Raw genomic sequence first — 25,229 nt, forward strand, 5'->3', positions numbered from 1 at the left:
ACCTAATTTTACAACCTTTTTGTGCTAGTCATTAAGCGAATCACTGGGGTCATTAAGTGAACCACATGGTTGTTAAGCGAATCACACGGTTCCCCATTGATTTTGCTTGCCAGAAGCATGACGATCATGTGACCATGGGATGCTGCAATGGTCATAAATGCGAGCTGGTTGCCAAGTGCCCAAATCATGATCATGTGACCATGGGGACGCTGTGACGTTAGTGTGAGCACCGGTTGTAAGTCGGTTTTTTCAGCACCGTTGTAAGTCTGAACCATCACTAAATGAATGATCATTAAGTGAGGACTGCCTGTAATGGTGGAATCGACAGCTGAGTTGGGAAAACGTATCTCACAAAGGGAATAATTGTACTTGCCTGATTGGATGCCAGGTGGCTGAGCTACTGCTTTGTTTTCCCTGGGAAGATGTATTTGGTTAAGGGGCTTTTTCCCAGAATCCCCCTTAGGCGTAGCCCCAACCTGTGTGAAGAATGGGAACGTGGCATTAGAGGAACGTCTCGGTCGACTTGCTCTTCTGTTGCTTCATGTTCATTTTCATGCCTTTTGATTCCAGCTTCTTCCCGTGAAACCCACAAACATCCCCAGCCCAGCAGCGGTGGCACAGTGCCGTCAGCAGAGTCTGCAGTTGTCGGGCCCAGTTCATACCTGGTGAGCTTTGTGGGGCTTGAAGAAACATCTCAAGTCGCCTTTTAATCTCCAGGAAATCTGTTTGGAGGATTGCACGTTGCTCTAAAGCATTTGTCTTAATTTGGTCTTGATGGCCCAGCATTGCAAGCAGAGCTGACCAAGGCAGAATCCAATGGAGAAATTATGCCCGCTGCTGTCCCCCGTAGTGCCAGGTCATGTAAACCAGTGCTGCCTGGGAGAAGTGGCTGGGGATGGAAAAAGATCAATATGAGTGGTGGGTGGATTTTCCTGAGGAAGGCATTTCATAAGGGGGCCCCTTAACCAGGAAGGCCTTGGCAGCCCCTCGCCTCAGTTTGATGGAGGCACCTCAGTGATGATCTCCAGAGCTTCGTAGGTGGGAAGCACTCCTTAGATACTCTGATTCTGCAGGGTTCAGAGTATAAAAACTCCTCACCAATGTCCTAACTTGGCGGCAGAATGAGCTGCCGGCTGATGACAGCTGATGAAACACGAGGGTCAGATATATCATTCCTTCAGGAATGGGTGGCATACAGTTAAAGTAAGTAAGTAAATATTGGCTCGTATATGTTAGCAACCTCGTAGAATTCTCTTTTCCTGTTTGTGCTGAGATTTCCCATGTCTTCCCCCAATACTTTCCAAGGCCTTGTCTAGAGTCTTAAGGACTAGAAACTTGTTTTAAAGAAGCAAAGCTGAAATTCAGGCTGCCTTACACAATTCTGGAGGCCTAGAAATGGAGCACTTTTCCTCCGTCCCTCCTCTGACTTGACTTTTGCTTTCTGTCCCAGCAAAACAAAACTCTGGTGGCTCGCTCCCGTAGCGTGGACTCCGAGGACGACTACGTCCCTATGAATCCAGTTCCTTCGCTCCTGCAGAACACGGAGCGGCCTAATGACAGCTCCCAGCACCTTTACGGCCCGATGAGTCCCGGGCCGCACCAGCTTGACTTGATGGGATGCTCCTCGTCTGCCTTCCCAGCTCAGAAAGGCAGCAGCAGCTCACAGCCGTTGAGGCGGATGGGTGAAATCCAGCCCCCGCAGGTCAACCGCAACCTTAAACCAGATCAAAAAGGTGAAGACTTGCAACAGGAGTGGAATAGCCCGGAGCAACTCTTTCTGATTGATTGATTCTTTGGGAGTGAAGCAGGAGCCAGGAGGGGCGGAGTTATGATGCAAAGCGGGTGGGGCTGCATCCTGTTCTTGGCTTTGGGCTCTCAGAGCTGTGTTGGAAATCCAGTCAAACAATAGGTGGCAGCAGAAAGTCTGTGGCCCGCTCAATTTTTGCAGCTCAATTTTTGCAACTCAAAAATCTCAGAAGCCTCATGGACGAAATGAAACTCTTTTGGTTTCAGGGGGCAAACGGAATTTTCTTTTGATTTTTAACAGAAGAGAATATTTGTAGCTGAGGGTTGAACTGTGGAATCCTGGATGCTCTCTGAGCTTGGTTGTTTCCTTGCAGACGTTTCGTTGCCCGACTAGGCATCACCTTCAGTGCGAGGGAGGGCGGGTCTGCTCCCTGTTTATCTACAGCAGCCTGCCCTGCCAGTGGGGGTGGGCTGTGGTTTCCTTCTAGAATGATAGGTCCTTGATGATGGTTTTAGAATTTTTTATATTTCCTTATCAGGCTTGTTTCTGAGCCAGGACCAAAGACACAGGCAGTTGCATGAAATTAAGTTCTTCACCCAAGAACAAAAGCAACAACAGCAAGCTGTTGGGTGGGCGGCCCCGCAAGACCCCCTCCGTACAGCCCATTATATACCTTCCATTCAACTCCTCCTTCAGAAGACCACCCCTGACTCAGTCACCCATCCTCCACCTTACCCTCATTCCATATTAGGAATTTCCTTCCTTCCCTCTCCCTCAATGTCATTCCATAGAAGGGACTTCCTTCCTTCCTTGCTAGGATGCCTTGACCAAACAATGCCTTTTCTCTGGAGAAGCTTCTTGCAGAGTGCTGGAAAGCATTTGGCCCAGAGAGATCAGAAAAATCACACACCAGGCATTTCTATAAAAATAAATTTATTTACAGAAAGCACAAAAACACGTTTACAGGCTTGTGCATTCACACACTCTCAGAGAGAACTGAGCTGCTTACTCGGCTGCAAGGCTAAAAACTAAACAAAAGTCCTGCAAGTTGCCTTCCCCTCAGGCAATGCAACTATTAACACCTAAACCGAGGACAATTAAATTCGACCTCTTCACCCAGCCGATACTTAAGGAAGTACTGAATTACCTTGGTAGCCAAGAGCAGAAAAAAAATGCCAACAAAGCTGTCCTTGGAATGTACGCCTTACCTTGTTTCTATGCACACAGCTACCTATCAGGGCCTGATAGAAAGGAAGAGTAAGAAAGTCAACAAAATTCTTCTAGGAAATACAACATGGCTTCAGGGCCATAATACAAGTGCAAAGGTCTCTAATATATGAACACTATGTATAAAATATATGAAAATGAAATATATTCGTATTTAAGTTCTGTATATGCGAAATCTTCTATCAAAGGTGTCATCTACTTGCCTCACAACCTACTTTCAGTCTGATGGACAAATATATCAACGCCCATGCAGGGCTGCAGCTGGGGGGGGGGCAAGTGGGGCATGTGCCCCAGGCACCGCGCTGGGGGGGCACCAAAATGGGGGCGGAATCCATGTTTGCCCTGGGTGACACAGACCCTCGTTGCAAGCCTGCACCCACGGGATCCCCACTCTCAGGTCTCACAGTGGAGACTGCAATGCAGCACCCGGAGACTATGGCGCTCCCACAGAGACAACCAAAAGTGTGGATCCGGTACATGGAAACAGCTCAGGAACAGCCAGGAGGCCATCTCAGCCATGTGGCATCCCTGGAGCACCCCGGCCACCAAAGCCATCCAGGACTCCTCAGGTGGACCCAGAGATCCTGGGGCCCAAGAAGGAAAACAGGAGCCCCCTGCAGCCGCAGGGCAAGGACAGTCGCAGCCACTGCGGAGGGCAGGCAGGCAGGAGGCCAGCGGGGCCCATCCAGGGACACCAGCAGGCAGCTCGGAGACACGATAGGAGCCCCTTCGTCTCACAGCGCAGGGACAGGCTCAGCCACACTTGCAACTGGGGAATGGTCAGCATCCTGGACCAAGCCAGATCCAGAGCCGGGCACTCAGGCAAGACAGCCATCAACAGACCCAGAGAGGGAAACCCCATTTGCACACCATTCCAAAGAGGCAATGGGAAAGCTAGGAAGAAAACAGAAAGGCCGGAACAGGTCCCCTCCAGCAGCCAGGGAAGCAGGGATCGCCCCAAGAAACCCATCCCCACCAACGTGGGCAGGGCAGGCTGCCACAGACAAACGGGGCAGACCCCGCCCGCCCTCACCCTGAAAACACTGCCCAGTCGCGCAGAGACGCCTGCAGGCCAACAGCCGGGCTCAGAGAGCGCCCGGGACGCCACACTTTGGATGGTTAAAATGAAATTAAGTCTCTTTAGACTTGCCCTGTGGTGTTTGCATGTTTGCTGCCCCACAGTGGGCAAACGTTTTCAAGTCTCCAAAAGGAATGTGCAGACCCCACGTAAACCACAGGTTACCACGTGTGGCCTCAGAGTTTTGTTCCATTTGATGCTTGTGGGAAATATTACGGTTTTGATCCTTTCAGCTCAAGGGATCGTTAAGCAGCTGCTCGGACCTAACTCTGATCTTTCTCCTCCAGGAAAACCAGCCACACTTGACCTGAGGGGCAATTCAGTCATCCGTGAACTTCCCTTTAAATCTCCGGTCACAAACTTGTGGTCTAGGCCTGGGTGAGTATAATCCTGGATTGTTTGCTAAATATCTGCCATAGTTTGCCACAAGGCAGGCTGGGTTTTCACCTGTGAGTAGCCAGGAAGTAACAGCATATTATTCCCTAGTAGAGTAACAGGAGCAAAGAATGTGGTTGGCTTCAACAAGAAATTGCATAAAAATATATGAAGGATAGCAACGTAAACTGTAATCCCACAGAGGAAGATTTGTAATGGCCTAGAGCAGTGCTTCTCAACCTTGGCTACTTGGAGACAAGTGGACTTCAATTCCCAGAAGTCCCTGTCCACCCATCTTCAGCTGGCCCAGGTTGAGAAACACTGCTCGAGATGCCTTGGTGGCAAAGTTCTGGGTTGCCTGACTGGGCTTCAGATGAGAGGCAGCATGCAGATCTTTAGACCTTCAGTCCAAATATTTAGGGAAACATTTATTTATTTATTTTTCAAATTTCTATCACCGCCATCTCCCCCCTGAAAAGGGGGGACTCTGGGCGGTTTACAATAAAAATAATTCTTTTTCATAGGGCTGCGCACTGTTTCAGACTCCAAAGATGCTTTGGACAGTCTGGTGTTTGTGGGGGGCTTAAGTCTGCAACTCCTTAAATGCGGTGAGTCTTTTCCTGGAATTGCGCGGCAGCGGCGGAGAGCAGCTGCATGATCCTGAGAAGAGATGCGGCTGTTCAAGGAGTGCAGCCCGGGGCCCCGGCTCTGCCAGATTCTCCACAGCACGCGTGGGTCAAAGCCCGGCACAGCTCTTCCCTCTGCACGCCAAAGCGGCCACTGACCCTTCTGGCACAGAGCACCTCTCCCCTGGGGCTGAGCGGCTCCTCCGCCCATTGCCTGTTGGGCTGCAGAGAATTTGTCATGCCCTAATTCAGATTGTAATTCATCGTCTGTGGAGATAAAGAGCGGGTTTGTGTCTTGGTGAGGCCGCAGTTGTTGAATCAGCCACCGTCCACCAGCTCACACATCATCCTAAGCCAGGAGTTTGCAAACCACGGGGACTGAGTTCACACATCGCCTTACGGCAAGCCCACGCCACCCCCATTTGTAGCTCTGTCTAAAATTGGAAGCCAGCCATGGCTTTAAAAGAGGCAAGGCCTTATCCAAACAAACCATTTCCATTAGTGCTTGATTCTGAAACACTTACTCATGATGCCACTTTCCCTTGGCACACCATCAGCCTTTGCTCTTTGTTGTTGGGCATTTTGCATGCCACTGTAGGTAGTCCTCACTTAACAACCATTTGTTTAGTTATGGTTCAGACTTAGGACAGTGCTGAAAAGTCTGACGGCCTTACACTTACAACTGTTGCAGTGTCCCCATGGTCACGATTTGGGCAGTTGGCAACCGGTTCGCATTTATGACCGTCGCAGCATCCTGTGGTCATGTGATCGCCATTTTTTACCTTCTTAGCCAGCTTCTAGCAAGCAAAATCACTGGGGAACCCCGTGCTTTGCTTAACAACCACATGGTTCGCTTAATGCCCATGATGATTCGCTTAACAACTGCCGCAAAAGGTCGTAAAATTGGGTCAGATTCACTTCATGACTACTTTGCTTAGCGACCGAAATTCTGGTCCCAGTTGTGGTCATTAAGTGAGGACTCCTGTACTTGATTATCTGAATGACAAGGTCAGACCTGCATCTGGAATTCTTCACGGTATTCCCTTACCTTGGTTGTCTTCCTGTGGCTCCAAGCTTGGGAGATAGGATTCTGAGAGCCATCTTGTGACCTGCTGTAACCTTTCCTCTGGTTGCTCTCATTTCAGCCAGACCTTCCACTCCAACTTTTCTCAATATTGTCGCCCCACCTGTGCCCAGAGCATCACCAGCACCAACTCGGGAGGTAGCGCAGAAGATTATGTGCCCATGGTAAGTCTTTGCAGGAGCTTCCCTCTGTTTTTGTTTCTCTCCCACACCTCCTCATCTTTCATGCACTGAGGTCACTCTTCTACCACGGCTGACACGGCTCTTCGAGGAGGACATGAGCCGTGGCCTGCCGGGCTGGACCTCTGGCCCATCTTGTCCAGCAGTCTGTTCTCCCGCCAACTGCCCAAGGAAGCCCCCCGTCCTCTCCCAGCAGGTGCCTTCAGAGGCAGTCCCATATCGAGGCAAGAGCCGCAGGTGCCCAGGAGTTCCCCGAGTTGGCCCAGCCCTTTCTCGAAGGCACGATCAGGCAGGTGGAGACATTTAGTGGTCCCGGTGAGGTCGGTCGAGGGGTTCTGAGAGGAGATCAGGGCCGAAGTCGCTCAGTGACATCCGGCTGAAGCCACAAGGACGTCACGGTGATGTCTCACATATCGTGATGCTGTTGTGCAACTGATGTGGCAACATGTGAGATGTTGCCTGCTTCTTCCTGCAGACGCCCACAGTGTTGCCTGTGTAGAATCCTTTAAGTTACTCTGTTTTTCAATTATTTCTTCTTAAAGGCTCTAACTTCAAATGCTTCAAAACTCTATCATGATACTCAGAGGCCTGAAACACCTGAGTAAAGGGCAAGTAAAATCTCATTCTTAAGGTTCTGTAGGCACCTGGGAGTAAACAATGATCCCCTGAAGTCAGTGGCTTACATATACAAATGCATGTTTTATACTTACACTGAATTTGCACACAAAGGAGCCTTTCATCCTTGAATTGGTGGGGAAGGAAGCCTGACATCCCCCAGAAGTTACAGAAGTCAAACCTTTACAGGTAGTCCTCACATAATGACCATTTGTTTAGTGGTGGCTCAGACTTACGACAGTGCTGAAAAAACTGACTTACAACCGGTGTTCACACTTAGGACCGTCGCAGCGTCCCCGCAGTCACGTAATCATGATTTGGGTGCTTGGCAACTGGCAGCACCCTGTGGTCACGTGATTGCCATTTTCGACCTTCCCAGCCGGCTTTTGGCAAGCAAAATCAATGGGGAACCATGTGATTCGCTTAACGACCATGTGATTTCCTTTACAACACCACTGATCCGCTTAATAAGATAGGGTCAGATTTGCTTAATGAGAGCTTTGATCAGCAACTGAGATTTTGTTCTCAATTTTGGTCATTAAGTGAGGAATACCTTTATGCAGATTTGGACTGATAATTTGAATTGTTGCTTTACTGATTGCATCCCAATCGGTTGCTCTAATCTTAGCAAAACCTACTTTCTGCGTCTCCCGTTCCTGGTGGGAAAAGCAGTCCGGCGCCAGAGAAGAGCACAGCAAGCGGTAACTACCTGGTCCTGGACTTCGAGCTGAGCTCACCTGGTCCTCATCAAAAGGTACCATCCAGTTCTGAAGTCTTTGCAATAATCCCATGGGCTGCAGACCAGTCCTGGAGTTCTTCTCTGAAATCTAAACCCACCCACGCACCACACACATCCACAGGTGCATGCTTTTTTGGAAGCAGGTGGAAGGAGGGTAACTCAGCAGCTCCTAGATTACTACTAATAGGGGAGATGGCAAATTAACCATAGTTTATTGAATAGCCCCATCACACATAGCGCAAAGCAATTAAGAGTGATTTACCAAGTACAGTGGCTTGGTTCGCACAGCGTGATGCTGAAGATCCAGAACTTAAGCGCGCTCTGGTCTGATGCGTTGGTTTGCTGCTTCTCACACTGTGGGACGAAGGAGTTGGGATCTTCTAGAACATGTTCTCCTTCAGCACTGTCACCTACCTGGTTTCTGAAGGGAAGCGGATCTGAGAAAGTTCTCTAAGCACAAGACCGCAGTGAGGTGGCAGCTAAGGATTGTTTTCCCCCCATCATTTGGTTGATAGTTCCTGAATTTTGCAAAATGACAGAGTCATCTGGTGAAGGCAGTTCAAGGCCACGCTAAGCTTGATGCATCATGTTGAGTCCCTTTCTCTAAACTTAGAGGAGCATGGTCCATATGGAGAGGGGGATACAGGAGTTTAAAGGGTAAAAGTCCTTAAATTGGCTATTTTGCTCCTTAACCTCACTGAAAACACTCCAAAGCACACACACTTTTTGTACCCATAGGGTAGGAGAAGTTCCCACCACACACAAAAGTGCTAGGAATGGGACATGTTGCTGGGGAGGAAGTTGAGAATATCAAATGGCATCCCGTACAGGTAGTCCTCACTTAACCACCATTAATTTAATGATGGTTTGGAGATATGATGCGGCTAAAAAAGTTACTTACGACCCATCCTCAAAGTTATGACTGTTGCATCCCCCCCCACAGTCACGTGATTGTGATTTGATCACTTGGCAACTGGCTCACATTTATGACTGTTTGCAGTGTTCTACAGCCACATGAACACAATTTGTGACCTTCCCAGCTGGTTTCTGACCCAAAAAATCAATTGGAAACAATTGATTTGCTTCATGACCATCATGATTCACTTTACGACCACATGACTTACTTTACGACTACCTCAGAAATGGTCATAAAATCAGGTCTGGTCACATGGTGCCTTGCTTAATGACCACATCGCTTAGCCACCAAAATTCCAGTTCCTATTGTGGTTGTTAAGTGAGGACTACCTGTAGGTGGGTTTACACATCTTAATCCATGATAAGTTGAGCTACGGTTTACTCAGTTTTCTAGGTTGATATCACACCCCAAACCATAGGCAAACCACGCTGGCACAGTACAGCAGGCTAAAGTGCAGTTGGATGGAACCTCAGCCAGTCTGAATTACAGGAAAGTAATGTAAAGAATAGCAAGGAGAGATAAGAAGGCCTTCTTCAATGAACAATGCAAAGAAATCAAGGAAAACAATAGAATGGGGAAGACTAGAGACCTCTTCAAGAAAATTGGAGATATCAAGGGAACGTTTTGTGCCAAGATGGGCATGATAAAGGACAAAAAAGGCAGGGACCTAACAGAAGCAGAAGAGATTAAGAAGAGGTGGCAAGAATACACAGAAGAACTATACAAGAAAGACCTTAATGTTCCTGACAACCACAATGATGTGGTCCTTGACCTTGAGCTGGACATCCTAGAGAGTGAAGTCAAGTGGGCCTTAGGAAGCATTACTAACAACAAAGCTAGCGGAGATGACAGTATTCCAGCTGAGCTATTTAAAATCATAAAAGATGATGCTGTTAAAGTGCTGCACTCAATATGCCAACAAATCTGGAAAACTCAGCAGAGGCCACAGGATTGGAAAAGGTCAGTTTGTGTCCCAATTCCAAAGAAGGGCAATGCCAAAGAATGCTCAAACTACCATACAATTGCGCTCATTTCACATGGTAGCAAGGTTATGCTCAAAATCCTACAAGCCAGGCTTCAGCAATATATGAACTGAGAACTACCAGAAGTACAAGCTGGGTTTCAAAGAGGCAAAGGAACGAGAGATTAAATTGCCAACATCCGCTGGATCATGGAGAAAGCAAGAGAGTTCCAGAAGAACATCGACTTCTGCTTCATTGACTACGCTAAAGCCTTTGATTGTGTGCATCACAACGAACTGTGGCAAATTCTTAAAGAGATGGGAGTACCGGACCACCTTTCCTGTCTCCTGAGACACCTGTATGCGGGTCAGGAAGCAACAGTTAGAACCGGGCATGGAACTACCGATTGGTTCAAAACTGGGAAAGGAGTACGACAAAGCTATATATTGTCACCCTGCTTATTTAACTTATATGCAGAGAACATCATGAGCTGGATGAATCACAAGCCGGAATTAAGATTGCCTGGAGGAATACCAACAACTTTAGATATGCGGACGATACCACCCCAATGGCAGAAAGGGAAGAGGAACTAAAGAGCCTCTTGATGAGGGTGAAAGGAGAGCGCAAAAGCTGGCTTGAAACTCAACATTAAAGAATTAAGATCATGGCATCTGGTCCCATCACTTCCTGGCAAATAGAAGGGGAAGAAATGGAAGCAGTGACAGATTTTATTTTCTCGGGCTCCAAGATCAGCCACAGATGGTGACTGCAGCCATGAACTTAAAAGGCGCCTGCTCCTTGGAAGGAAAGCTATGGCATATTAAAAAGCAGAGACATCACCTTGCTGACAAATCAAAGCTATGGTTTTCCCAGTGGTGACATATGGCTGTGAGAGTTGGACCATAAGGAAGGCTGAGCACCGAAGAATTGATGCTTTCAAACTGTGGTGCTGGAGAAGACTCTTGAGAGTCCCTTGGATTGCAAGGAGGTCAAATCAGTTGATCCTACAGGAAATCAGCCCTGACTCTTAATTGGAAGGACAGACACTGAAGCTGAAGCTGAAATACTTTGGCCACCTAATCTGAAGAGGGGACTCACTGAAAAAGACCCTGATGCTGGGAAAGACTGAAGGCAAAAGGAGAAGGGGATGGCCAAGGAGGAGATGGTGAGATAGCATCACCAATGCAATGAACATGAATCCGAGCAAACTCCAGGAGACAGTGGAGGACAGGAAGGCCTGGCATGCTGTGGCCCATGGGGTCACGAAGGGTCGGACATGACTTAATGACTGAACAATGTAAAGCCACGTCTAACTGGAAGGATGAAAAGTAGGGAGCCAGGACAATTTTAAGACTCTGAGATCCCTTCCTAAGGATCCAGCACAATTGCTCTCATTATAAAAAGGTGGGATAAAAATGTTGTTGTTGTTGTAGTTATTAATTTATTTTGTTACTAATTTCTTATTATTAATTTCTTGTTAATTTCTTATTAATTTATTTTTATTATTAATTTCTTATTGTTAATTTCTTGTTAATTTCTTAATTATTTTTATTATTAATTTCTTATTAATTTCTTATTATTATTATTATTATTCTCCCTTCCCTATCCCCCCAAAATAAAGCCTTGAAGGGAACAGGTGATCTGGTCTATGAACCTAACGGTAAAAGGTGAAGGTTCCCATTTAGTCGTGTTAGGGGGCGGTGCTCATCCGTTTCATGGCCGAAGAGCCAGCGTTGTCCAAAGGTGCTTCCGCGGTCACGTGGCCAGCGTGACAGTCACGGAACACTGTTACCTTCCCGCCGAAGCGGCACCTATTTATCTACTCGCTTTTGCATGCTTTCGAATTGCGAGGCTGGCAAGAGCTGGGGCGAGTGCGGGAGCTCACTCCGTCACGCGGCGCTTGGGCCGAACTTGCAAGCTGCCAGTCGATAAGCCTGGCGTCTTACCCGCTGAGCCACATAAGAGGTTGCTAATAAAGCAACATGCTTTGCCCTGCAGAAGCTTCTGCCTGGGATCTTTTATTTTTTTTAAATGTTTTTTATTAACTAAATGCAAAAAAAGAAAAAAGAAAACCCCAAATTATAAAAGAAGGAGGGAAAAGCCTGAAAAGAGGAAGCAAAAACATGCAAACTGTATATTTGCAGACATGCATATATTGATAAATTGAAATCATGATTCATTATGCTCCTCTCTGGTTGATCTATATTAATCAATTAATCTTCAAACCACTAAATTGCTGCAGCCATACGTTTGCCTTTCCAAAGTCTTTTGATTACACATTTGTTTTCTCTGTCTGAGATAAATCTCGGGTTGAGTTAATACACGTAATTGCTTCTTACTGAAATGGAATACATTTAAATAAGGTGTTTGTTTCCCTGCATCTCCAACAACAAAAACTCAGTGTGGTCATTTCTGAAATATTCTTTCTTGTTGAAAAGGACGTGATCTAAAAACCTATTAACATTTTTCTGGTTTTTTAATCTCTTTTTTATTGGTTAAATAAAACGTTCAAGCAAAAAACAGAGGCAAAAACAAATAGAAAATCTTTTACTGAGAGGGTTGATTCTGGTACTTTACACAGGCTGGCTGGAGAATTCTGGGAGGTGAAGCCCACCCATCTTAACGTGGCCAAGTTTGAAAACACTGCTTTACGCTGAAAAGCAAACCACGCAAAACCTGGAGCTTTCTCCCATCTCTCAGTTCGCTAACCACATCCCTTCTCTCCCGTCCTCTCCTTCTGCGGACAGCCCCCCACGTCATCTGTCGCCTCTGACGAGAAGGTGGATTACAAGCAGGTGGACAAGGAGAAGACGCAGGCTTTGCAGCGCACGATGCAGGAGTGGGTCAACGTCCGGCAGTCATCTGAGCCCAGCAAGATGGTGAAGCAGTAGCCAAGCGGGGGAAAACCTGGCTAATGCTTGTGCATTTACAGAGGCGTACCTCCAGAAGGATATTTTGTACTGCCCCTTGCCTAGGTATTGAGATGGGATCTAAAACAACACTTCGAATGAATCCGTTTCACCAAATTCCAACAAAGAGGCCCCATTAGTCTGCAGGTCCTTTCCATACTAATCTAGTTTTTATTACAGTGTTGTTTTTATGTGGGTAACATACATCCCTGCAAAGCTGTGAAAAGCAGAGCTTTAACTACATGTGAATGAATCGCCTTGGTCTCCTTAGTGTGGTCCCACCTGGCCAGGTGAGCAGGGTGGCAGTTTGCTCCTTGCTGGAGATAGGAGGCCATCTGGGTTTCATGAAAATCACAGTGGTTATGCAAAAGCCCCCAGGATATCGTGGCATTAGCACCAACGACAAGCAGAACAGGCAGTCAAAACACCGTTGCAAGCAAGTTTTGCAATGGTCTGCCTGTGATTCCAAGGAACCTCCATCATAAAATTGGTGGAGAATTCTAGCACCCGGGTTCTGCGGTCAGTTCATCCTTCCCCACAGAACGACCCAAAGGCAGGGGACTGGGAAAGGAGGTTGCAGAGGGCTAGGATCCCTTGGAGAGTTTCTGGGACAGACCCTGCTGAAAACTGGTTAGTCCTCCTTGGCTACACACTCCTGATGGTGGAGAAAGGGCAAGAGTTGTGTTCACACAACACACTTACCTGGGTCAGGTAAAGGTGTAGCAGATGCACTCATGTATTATGCTAAAACAGGGTTTGTGTTTGTCTAGTTAGGGTTTTCTCTTACAGTTTAGTACCGTGTTTCTCAACCCTGGCAATTTTAAGATGTGTGGACCAACTCCCAGAATTCCCCAGCATGCTGGCTGGCACATTCTGGGAGCTGAAGTTCACACATCTTAAAGTTGCAGAGGTTGAAAACACTGCCTTAGGGAGATGCTCAGGCTGGGAGAAAAGATTTTCCTGTTGCTAAGATCTATTTTTCTGTTTTTTCAAGAAGGAGAAAACTTGGGGCCCCCACATACTTGCCGAGTTAAAAATCCCAGAAAATCCATCCAACAGGGTGTAAGGTCGGACTGGGCGGAGATACTGGTCAGCAGCGGAAGAGAATCACAAATTTTCTACCTCTGTACAAGATGCAATTGCAGAATGCTTAAGGCATTCTTCATTTTGTTTGCATTGCAGATGAAAATAGATTGGGTGGGGTGTGTTTTTTCCCCCCTTTTTGAATAGGAATTTGGAAGCAGTCTGGCCAAGGTGTTTTTTTTCTCTAGATTTTTTAAATTATCATTCTCTGCCACTTGCTGAACTAAATTCCATCACTTTAAAAAAAATTTTACCTTTCTGGATGTGGGTATTACTCTTTAAACAGAACAGACATCTTTTAGCAGCTGTGACATTGTCAATACTTACTAATGAAGCAAGACACATTTCTTACCACTAGCTGTTGGCAGAGAAAGTCCTGGCCTGCTAAATTTCAGTTTACTGGCATTAAAAGGATGGCCCTTTAAAAAAAAAGACTGCTTCCTTAGTTCTGGAAATGGCATGAGGATTGCCATATTTTTCCCCTTACCTGGCTGCTGTACCTTCCAACATAAACGTTAAGTGGGCCAAGTTATTCTGCCGTGGACATGAAGTCTTGGGGAACTCATCCTCAGCCGCTACTAAAAAGGGTTTATGACAACGTCAACGCAAAGGGCAGCTGTAAAACAAATGGCCACTTCCTTTGGTGCGTTCAGATCACCAGGAATGCAAGTATTATTTTGTTGTCTTCCTCCTCCTCAGCTGAATAAGCTAATCCTTAAATTGCTAGCTCTGCTAGCAGGACAGCCCCATCTGACAGTCGGAGGCTGGTGTCTGCCAACGCGGTTTCCCTTTTTGGTGGCAGGGATTCAGAGGGTCACACGGGGTTTCTTAAATGCTCCAGGATCCACAGATCAAGTACTGGGGTCATTGTTTCCAAGCCATGAAAATCATTCGGTCCTCTGCAGTGATAACACCTTAACCAACTTTCTGCATCTAGTAGCACCCGGACATGGTCAATAGCAAATGATTCTTCCTCAGTTTAACAATAGGTGCATAGCCAGGCTGCTACTGAAGGCAGAGGAGCTGGTGCTGTTTTCTAACAAAAAAAATCTGGCAACCTTAGATGCATGTTTAACAAGTGTTTAAATGTGGAAGATACCAATGGGGTTTTTCTTCTGTTAATAGTAATGTTTACTGTTTCTTTTTCTCTTTTTAAATAGTTACGCTTTTTCTTATTGTACAAGACTGTTGAAATAAAGCTAGTTGAGTTTGGTGGCGCTGAAGGCTTGGATAGTTCTTTGCAATGCAAAAGGTGTGAAGCAGGAAAGTCTCTCTCAAAAGGGTGTTACACAAATGAACTGCAAAAATAAGACAGATGCTTGTTTCTGTAGATAATTGTTCTGATGCTCTAGTGAGTCCACTCAGGGCAAGTCAGTTTTACAGCTTTCAAAAGTATGTTTTAATGGCTGTGTTTTGCCAAGTTCACAGGATGCGCTGCACCAAAAACTAATACAGGTGAAACCTGCAGCAGACAGCCTGCGCTAAAATGTTGGCTGTTTGTGATTTGCTTACTTTTTTTTTTTTAAGTAATTAAATTAGGGACCCTCAGCCACAACTGGCATCGAAAATGGGATCCCGAGCAAGATGTGAGTCTTCAGTTTATGGAAAGGGCCGTGCCTCGGCTGTTTGATCAAACTGATCCCAGGGCATCATAACGCATCTAAGCCGATCGGGACTCTCTCTACTTAGCCCGATCCTCTGGGCTGCAAAACCTATTCCCGGAAGGCTAGGGGCTGTCGCCCCGTGGGTCACGCTCACAGAACACGCATCCTCCAGCAGGGAGAGGAAAGGCCGTGCAGATGCGTTCAATCGCGATCCCGGGGGAGCGCACGGTGGAACAGCAACCCGGTAGCGTCTCGCGCGCTCGCCCGCGCCAAAGCCGCTTGCGCCAACCTTCGCAGGCGGGCCCCTTCGCCCCACCCTCTCGATATCCCATAATCTTCCCAGGCTGCACTAATAGAGCCCCGAGCTGGCCGCAAAAGGTTCGGACGGATCGGTTCGTAAGCCTCTCTGCAGCCACGTGGGGAGCCGCTGTAGCGCGCGGTGCTTCCCGCTGCGCCGCCTTTGCGCCCCCGATCCTGAGCTGGGACGCGACCCCTCCGTACTCCCAAGGTGATCGATTTCTACCCCGAAGCCTCCTTTGCTCAGGCGGTTTGGGTTTGGCTTGCTATCTTATCTGCCCGGTTCTGCAAAAGGCAAGCTAAGAGATAGAAAGCAATCTTGGCTGCACCTGCCGGCACGGTTGGATGGGAGTTGTAGTCCCCGCATTTTTGGAGAGCGCCGATTGGGGAATGCAGTAGGAGAGGGGAGGACGCCCGCCGAGGTTTGCAGCTTAGCTTTTCCCTTGCTGGATTTGCAGGGTAGGCCTAACCATGGTTAACTAAACTCTGGTTTATTCCATTAATCCGGAGTCCTGGTTTTTCGCATAAGCTAACCACACCCAGGCTGGGCTCAACCCAGAACAGGCTAAAATGTGGTTGCTTAGGTCATCGAAACAGGTATTGTCCACAAATTGGACCTTTGGATTCGTTACCCGGCACGAAGGACAAAAAAAATTCACACCCAGTCAGAGGATTGAGTTCACACGTTTCTTGTGGATCTACCCTAAAGGATGTCTCCCACACAAAGGGATGAGAGCCCACAACAAAGGCAGTCAACATCTTTTATGTACTCTGAAAGTCATTGTCACAAATGCCATCTAGTAATTAGAACTTCTAATTGGTTCACTTCCTAGCGTCTGCGCAAGCGCCTCTGCACGTCTAATTTTCTAGCGCTGCGGAGCTGCTCGAGTGCTGATCATGCCGCTCCGCCTCCTGGAACGGAGCCCATCCCCGCCTCGGGCTCCTAACTCGCCCAAGCGGGGGGGGGGCGCGGCTGTGCTCTTAATGAAGATGGTTCACTCTCGGGCAAATCGAGGCTAGTTCCTAACAAGTGTGTCTCTAAGAGCAAAGCTTTCTCAGCGAGCTTGCAGTTAAGCTCCTCTGTTCTTCCCCTCGGGGCAGCGGTGGCTGCTCTATCTCGTGGCCCTGGCAACGTTCAGCACAGCTGCGCCCAGGCGCCCTTCCCTCCTCTGATGCTCCTTCCTCGGAACCTTTCCACACCCGCATCTATGCAGGTCCCCAGTTGGGCCTAACACAGGCCAACTTCTTAGAAATATTGATCAAGTGCATCTTCCCTCCGCATTTGGAAACACTGAGGGCAGCTTTATACCTTCACGATAAAACTTTTTCCCACTGTTCATCAGCTGTTCTTTCTTTGCACAGGAGAAAAGGTCGTCGCTGAAGCCCTCATCATTTCACTGGTGTTTTTCCTCCCGAGAAGATCTGGTGGGATCTTGGCTGGGCATTGCTCTAAAATGGCCAGCTCAGTCGCTAAGGACTCTTACTTCAGATGCTGGCTAAGAAGGTTTGCACCCAGGAAGTCCGTGAGCCACAGAAAAGGAAATTTGGTACAATTTCTGATACACCAATTTACACCACCACCACCACCACCACCCCGCGTTATACTGGAGTATAGAATGGGCGTGTCCTGAGCTTTCTCCATTAAATTTAATTTGATTCCAAGAAAGATTCTGATGGAGCTACCTTAGAAGACAATAAGCTACCTTACTGTCCACCTTAGAACCCTGAACAAGGCTCCTTTTCTAAAATGGGCAGCTGGGAGAGCTGGTTCTAGACAACAGGAGGTGGTTTATCTTTGTTTTCTCTCATTTAATGGGAAATCCACTGGTCTGTTTTCAAAGGAGTTCCAGGAAGCAGGCTGGGGGATGACAAGAGTGCTCAGCCCAGGAAGAAGAAAAAGAAAGGAAAGTGTCTGAGGAGGGAAAATACCACGGTGGTTGCCCCTGTGGGCAAGCTGAGCCAAGCATCCCCAGACAAACCAGCAGGCACGAACGTTAAGAAGCCAGAGTGAGTTACCCAAATCACACCTGGTGCCAGCGGAGAGGAAGGAAATGGAAAATAAACTTCTGTAACACCTGGTGTTACAGGTAAGCATGGAATAGAAGGGGGAATGGTGGGAACACATCAGAGGGAAATCCTGCTTCTGGTCTGCATGGATGGCTACTGACATTTTAAAAACAAGAAGCAGTGTTTAAGTGTGCTTCCTGCTGGAACAGGCTGGCATGATGCCCCAGCCTCTCCTGATTTTCCATTTCTTTGCCTGGGTTCACACATCATGCTAAGTTGGGGTTTCCCCAACTGTGGTTCCTCGGATGAACCACCGTTGGCTGAGTCCATGCAAAGCACAAAGCCATAAACGGCCATTTCTGATTCACAATATCTGGGATTGCAGCTGCAGAGCCAACCCTAAGTGCTGAAGGTGCTGAAGCAGGGATCAGTGATTCCAGGACAGACCAAACCATTGGGGAAATCTGGAACAAAGACATTTCTTCTGCAAATACATGACCTCTTTTTTCACCTCCTACAAATAGCATATCTAGCTGTGCCAGAGCAGAGAAGCTTCTCCTGGTAGCTAGTTACTGAATGCAGGCTTGACCTTCTGGATTGCCACACTTAATGGATGTTGGACACACTGCAGATCCCAGAATTTCCAACTTTGGGCCTTTTCGTTTGGACATTCTGGGAGTTACAATGCTAGGCGGGGGGAGGCTGCCCAGTTGGGCAAGGCAGGTCAAAATGTCCTTCAGTTTCTGGAGCGTTTCCCATTCCTTGCAGGGAAGTTCAAAGCTCTGTCACCCGCTGTGCTGGAGAAACGCCAGCGAAGGAAATACGAGCGAGAGAGAAAGAAATGGAGGAAAGAGATACGGGTGAAGGAGAAATTGGAGAAGAAAACAGCAGGAGAGGCATCGGCTGCCGTGCTTGCCGAGACCCAGCAGGTGGACAGCAAGGCTGAGATCTTGTTTAAGAAAGCGGAGACCTGCGCAGAGGAGGAGCTTAACAAAGCGAAGAGAAAGGAAGGGGGAAAAAGGATATCAAGGGCAACATAACGCCACTGACCGGGAAGAACTATACGCAGCTCTTGAGCCGGTTGGAGTCTCGCAAGGCCAAGCTGGAAGAGCTGAAAGCCGTGGACAATGTCCTCTGTGAGGCGGAGGGTCTGAAGATCCGGGATGATGAGGAGATGCTGAAGGCAGCCCTGAAGCACGCGAAGCGCAAGGCCCAGCGTCAGAGGCAGCGGGAGAAGCGGGTGGAGCAGGTGGCCGAGAGGAGGCAGAACCGCCGGCAGAAGCAATGGGCCCAGATCGAGAGGAAGAAAGCCAACGCTCGGAAGAAAGGCCGCATCCTACCCGAGGGTCTCAAGAAAGCCAGCCCTAACTGAAACTGAGTTTTAACCCAGTCTGGGGGGAATGAACAATTTTGTGTATTTCAGGGAATCCACAGAAACCTCGCTCTGATCCGATGGGGTGTGGAGACAATGCAACCAGGTCCGTTTGGGGTCAACCCTTGGGTTGAGACGGACCTCGAGGGTGGAAGGTGTTTCTTTCTGAAGTCTCTCAACCAATGTTGAGTCACTGGATTGCCTCTTTCCAGGTTTTGCCTATCAGATTACCCTTCCCTGTTTTGGGGAGTGAGACTGAAGTCCTGTGCAGTAGAATCATGGGGTGGGAGGACGAAATTTATCACCTTAATCTTGGGAACAAATTGAAGCAAGGAAGGGATTCTTAAGAATTCTATCCTGGCTGCATTCTCAGCTTGTTTGTTGATTTAACCCATTGTTTGATTTGGTATGATACATACAGCCATAAATCAACCCAATTGCCTGGATGTATACAACGTGTTGAAAAGTAAAACAAAAATGGACATTCAGTTGTGTAACAGTTACTGGATTTTAACTGACCTGGTTAAACATCTTATAGTATGTAGTTTTTGCCAGTAAGTGGTTTGGGGATAAACCTTTTTGGCTACATTTCCTGGAAAAATGGGGTATGTGTCCCTCAGGAAAAAAATCTGCTTGAGTTGAATGAAACTCAAGGTATCCTGTTTTCAGCAGTGGGGTCAGCCAAATTTATTTATTTATTTAATTCAATTTTTATCTCCCCTTTATTATTTTTATAAATAACTCAAGGTAGTGAATGTACCTAATACTCCCTCCTCCTCCTCTTCTCCCCACAACAACAACCCTGTGAGGGGGGCTGGGCTGAGGGAGAGTGACCGGCCCAAAGTCACCCAGCTGGCTTTCATGCCTCAGGCGGGACTAGAACTCTCCTACTACGCCTGATTGGCTCTTGGGCTGAGAGGGAGGGACTGGCCCAAGGTCACCTAGCCAGCTTCCATGCCTCAGGCAGGACTAGAACTCACAGCCTCCTGGTTTCCTTTGCACCCAGGCAACCACCATTTTTGAAAATAGAAAAATTGTGGCCTAAAATAGTTGGAAGAAAACTTTAAAATCTTTTACTATATCGTTTATAATATCAGCTGCTTTGCCCCAAAATACACTGTTGCTGAGATTCAGCACACTCTATGAAACCTTGGCAGAAATTTTAATGCTGCTCTGTTTATTCAGTGACAGCCAACAACGAGGAGTGTTTCCTGACAAAAGAGGTCACTGCAGATATGCCTCTCATCGATTTCCATGTGCTTTTTTTCCCCACCAGAATCTATCAGAATAAATTATTTTGCAATTTTGTGAGGAGGTATCCCTACTGCTAAGTACATGTAAGTAAGGAGCGAGACTTCTGCAGGAGAGTACCGCACATGCATCATTCCGTAGGTGCCGGATCGTGAGGAGGCGCCCAGGAGGAAAGTCAGGGAGGGCCCCCCAGGAAAGGGCCGTGAGGCGGAAGCGCCATCCCCGAGACCCACCCGGCCCCGCACGTCTGGCCCGGCCGGCCATTCCCCCGCGCCAGAGAAAGAGCAAACCGGCCGAGCAGGCGGCGGCCTCACTGGAACCCGAAATCGGAGTTCCGGGCTGAATCAGGAAACGAGCAGGGGTCAGTATGATCAGCTTCGGACCTTTCAGGCTGCTAGTTTGGCCACGCCACGGGCAAAGAAAGGGATTCTTATAATTGTTTTAATTGATTACTGTAAACCGCCCAGAGTCCCCCGAATGGAGGAGATGGGCAAGGACAAATTGGAGGATGGATGGATGGATGGATGGATGGATGGATGATAGATAGATAGATAGATAGATAGATAGATAGATAGATAGATGATAGATAAAACTCCGAAGGAACTCAGTGGCTTCGAAGATGGAAGAAGGGAGCCCCCATGTTCAGGAGCGGTCCACTGAAAACTACACAACAATGAATTGAATGGGGTTTCTTCCCTGCCACACTCGTACCCCTATAATGCTCTTCCTGCGTCCTCTGGCGGTTTCGGCAGGCATCCACTTGGCACCCTCCCCTCCTCCTTCCACGTCAGCCTACGTATCACTCATGTTCCCCGCTCTCTGTCACCTGCAGCAGGGTAGACAGTGCGATGCTCATCAGCGGACCCATGGGCCCCTCCCTGGGTACCCGGTGCATTTCCTTTCCCCCAAGACTTAGACTGAGGTTTCAGACATTAAAGGAGAAGGTGGTGTGTAGCCAAAGTGCCAGCCTCTGCATGCCGTGGCCTGATCTGAAACACAGCACCGGAAACGAAACGTTCCTGGGACTCTGTGGGACCTCTCCCAGAAAGTTAAGAGTAACCTGCAATTCCACAGGAGCAATTTCGAAAGGCATCCCCGGCTCCGGGGCGCGGGGCTGGCAGGGAGGCAGCTGAGCTGGGGGCTTCCGCCGAATCCCAAGGTGCGCTTGCGAGGGCAGCCAGGCTCTCTCCCAAGCGCACCGGATCCGGTCGGGAGCCCGGGCTTCGCTCCCGCTTCGGACGGACACCTCGGTTCGCGTTCTTCCCGGTTCTGTGGAAGAAGCCCCCAGACCCGTTCCGAGGCCTCCCTCGTGCCCGCTCCGCTCCGCGCCCCGCCCCACCCCACCTGAGCAAGGGCGGCCGGCCGAGCGGGCGGAGCGGGCGGGGCTCAAGTTCCGCCGCTTCCGGCGCGCGAGCCCTGCAGATCAACGCGCGACTCCCAGCAAAGGCACGCTTGCCACGGGGGCGGGGGAGTGGGCCGGGGGGGTCGGCCTGGCGATCAGGGCTTTGCTTTCCCCGTGGCCCGGCTGGCCCGGACACGTGCGCGCAGACCACGTCAAAACGAGCCATCCTCGCCCCGGCCGCACTACTGCGCCGGCTGCCCGTAACGGGAGAGCGCCTTTCCTTGAACCTGCCTCGGGAGCTGATAATCCCGGGAGGCAGTCCTGGACGCCGGCTGCGGACCGTCCGCTACCTGCGCGTCTCTGGCCGCCCGTCCGCCGTCGGAGCAGGGAGGGAGGGAGAAGAGCGCATGACCCCCGCCCGGGGCCTGCCGGCGCACGTGGCCCAAAAGAGGGACGGGAGTGGGGAGGGGCGCCACTGCTGCTCTCTGTAGCTGCCCCCCGCCTCCAAGCGCGCCCTCTCCGCTGGAGCGGGGCTTCTCGGCCTGGGGTCGGCAAACCCACTTGGGGGCGCCGGACAAAACAAAACAACTGACCCCAAGAAATCTTCACGTGGAAACAGCAAACGTGTTGCGTATTAATTAGGGCTGTGAAGGGATCCTTTGCTTTGACTTACATTTGTGAAAAGCGCACTTTAGAAGCCACCTTGTGAAGCAGCACAATTTCACCCTCCCTGTTTCCGAAAACAAATCTCAGCCGTGCTGCTTTGTTTCATGCCATTCCAAGCCCCGCATCTACCGGTTCCAGGAGTAGAACATGTGTAGAAAACTCACTATCTGACTTTTCCAGTTAGTGACTGGAACGGTCTGAAACAAAACTTAGAAATGCATCACTTCCGCTGCATGAGATGCCTTGCTGAAGCAAAGTGTTGCTGCCTACCCAAGCCTAATATAAATCAATCACTAGGGTTTTTTACATAGAATTTGAGAAGGTGTTCAACCTTTTGCCCTATTTCATGGGAAGCTTGCAAGATCTACGCTGTCTCCTGTTTCTGTTTTCTCCAGCCTCCAGAACTGTTGAGAATGTAGCTTCCCACTCAAGCTGACTGGCAATTCTAGAAGCTTGGTCCGAATAGGTACAGCGGACACCAGATGGATAAGAGCGCCTCACTCTTTTGAAGGTTACCTCCACCACCTCCACCTCTATATCTATCTATCTCACAACTGCAGGGTTAGATTCAGAAACACATCTGCTTGACAAAAAAGCTAGAGTGTAGAAACGAACAAACTAAATCCAGAAAGTTAAGCAATTTAACTTAAATTTAATACATCACCTGATATCAAATAAAAACAGCCTCAACACACTCAAAGCACCTGAAAGAAGACTGGAAACAACAGCAAAAGCCAGCAGCCTGGATGTTCCCTTGGTGTACATTTTGCAAACCACGTATCTTAGGTTAACTGTACTAACTTCTGTTTTGTTTCAGGACAAAGCCACGGTACTGATATCTCCCTAAAAGCCTTAAACAATTTAGCTCTACAACAAGCACCATGCAAACCTGTTCTAGGCTACAGTAAACCTCAAAGATCCTCTTGTCTGACCCAACTTTAGAAGAGGTTCTGTTATGGGAATATGAGATAAGAGATTTGTCATGATGGTTAGCCTCATTCCATTGGCAGCAATCTTATTACAGCTCTACTTTTGATGGCATCGAATTTGGAAAGAAACAATAAAGTGTAAGAAATCAGTACAGTTTAAAAACAATTCATAATTAATTTCTATTTATTTCACAGGGGTGACCTATTAGAAACTAAACGTTCTTTTCATCCCTGAAGGTGCTTAGGCAGTCTATTATAGCTAGTATTAGACTGAGAATGAAGCAACAGCGTCAAAATAAAACACCCAGTAGAAGAGAATCTCTGCAGCTCAGGGTGGAACCGTGGGATCTTTGGCGCTCTGTGAGCTGCGTTGTTGGCTTGCTCCTTGTCTAATCGCAGCAGCTTTCCCTGCCAGAGGCTGCTGTGGAGAAACAGGGAGCAAACCCCCCCCCCTCGCACGGGCGATGGTCCCTAGCTGGGTGATCCGACGTCTGCAAGCAAACAGCCCAGCTCAGAGAGCACCCAGGACTCCAAAGTAAGATATCAAATAGAACTATGCGATAAGCCTTCCGTGAGCTTCAGATTTACCTCCAAAGCCCGTTCCGAGTTCTGCTACCATCCGCAGTGGAGTTTTAACAGTAACACAGCAATTAGGGAACTGTCCTCTCCTCCCAGAGAAGAACATATTGCCTCCTGTTGGTTGACGTAGGGATGGCACAGAACAACACTGTTTTTCTAATGAAGGAGCTCTGTGCGACTCTCTTGGAGGAAATGTTCTGCTTAAACTGCTTTCTCTTTTATTCTTGCTCCACAAGTGACTTAATTTTATATCTTTTCTTTTCTTAATTATTTACCTATGCATTTACCTATTAAATTTACAAGATGCAATTGTAAAGCAAAAAGTAAAATACAGACACACATAGACACACTTATTAATTAACAAATTAACAATTAACAAACTAAATTATTTTTTTAATCAGTTCAATCGTGTCCGATCCTCGGAGACTGCCTGGACAAGTCCCTGCAGTTTCCTTGGCAAGGTTCTTCAGGAAGGGCTTGCCATTGCCTCCTTCTCAGGGCTGAGAGAAAGTGACTGGCCCAAGGTCGTCCAGCTGGTTTCACACCCAAGGCAGGACTGGAACTCACGGTCTCCCAGTTTCTCACCTGGTGCCTTAACCACTACAGCAAATTGGCTCTCTCAAAGTAAATAGAAAATTAGCAAATGAAGAAATAAATAAATAAATATTAAAATAAAGAGGGAAACTCCAACAAGAATGCCCTTCTAGCCTCATTTTTATGTATTCAATAACATTTAAGATACAGGAAAGGAAAAGTCCAGAATTCTAAGGCAAAACATGCATTATTGACAAATTATCTACATCACAGATCCACTGAAACTGGACAAGACTGAGTAAAAGAAATGATTCTAATGTCTTTCTTTGGCTCAAAATACTTTTCCCAATATAAACAGCTGTTGTGAAGATTTATAATTATTTAATTAACCTACTTTACTCTTTGTGAAATGTGATAAGTATAAAAACAAATGACAGATCAGATTTGGCAGCAGAGGAGACAAGAATGCAAAAACACTCTTCCAGGGATGAACATCTGTAGAAAGGAGATTTGTGTTTTCCAAATTTAGGCATGGAAAGAAAATTATATTTGTATTCATGCTATATGTGTTTCCCCTACTTTGCACGGTGAAAAAAATCCGTTTTATTGAATCTGAATTGTATCACAAATAAAAGAACTCTGAAAGAATAGCAGGCTAATAAGCAGAACAAAGGGTCGGATGTTAGCTATCTGTCTGATTCTCATGAGTTCTGTGTTAAAATGTGTTGTCTCAGTATCTATCCAGAAAGCTAGGGAGGTAGTGGGAAGCTTGCTTTACTACCTTTTGGGATTAGGGAGTACATGCTGCAGCACCTAACTCAGAACAATGTTATTTTAGATGGGTATTGCAAACGTTCTAATTTCATTGTAATGAAATTAACTGGCATCGGATACGGTTGTGTTTACAACCATCTTTATACTGGCCACATAAAATCTTGTTTTCCAATCATCCTAAATAACATATTGTTCAGAAGTACCAAAGTCCCAGCTCTGCAACTCAGATCATTTATAAAGAGCGTTTCAGAGCCTCTGCAATTCCAAATGAGTTTTGGGGATGGTGGGAAGCAGTGGGACTCACTCGGTCCCACTGGCAAGATGCAGGGAAAAG

The 25,229-nt window shown here is 47.7% G+C and overlaps 1 protein-coding gene and 1 pseudogene across 1 annotated transcript in view; both read left to right on the forward strand.

The window, feature by feature from the left end:
* Positions 1-12,439, forward strand: part of LOC134488547 (GRB2-associated-binding protein 2-like) — a 48,920-nt gene extending 36,481 nt beyond the window's left edge. Inside the window, exons 5-10 of the mRNA XM_063291028.1 lie at positions 571-665; positions 1,451-1,733; positions 4,340-4,430; positions 6,199-6,301; positions 7,560-7,685; positions 12,296-12,439. Coding sequence (XP_063147098.1) covers positions 571-665; positions 1,451-1,733; positions 4,340-4,430; positions 6,199-6,301; positions 7,560-7,685; positions 12,296-12,439 — 842 coding nt within the window. The remainder of the gene's footprint in view (positions 1-570; positions 666-1,450; positions 1,734-4,339; positions 4,431-6,198; positions 6,302-7,559; positions 7,686-12,295) is intronic.
* A 4,398-nt stretch (positions 12,440-16,837) lies between these two features.
* On the forward strand, positions 16,838-19,186 carry LOC134491029 (surfeit locus protein 6-like; annotated as a pseudogene).
* The last annotated feature ends 6,043 nt before the right edge of the window (positions 19,187-25,229 follow it).

The sequence above is a fragment of the Candoia aspera genome, chromosome 1 (assembly GCF_035149785.1).
Source record: "Candoia aspera isolate rCanAsp1 chromosome 1, rCanAsp1.hap2, whole genome shotgun sequence".
Taxonomy (NCBI): domain Eukaryota; kingdom Metazoa; phylum Chordata; class Lepidosauria; order Squamata; family Boidae; genus Candoia; species Candoia aspera.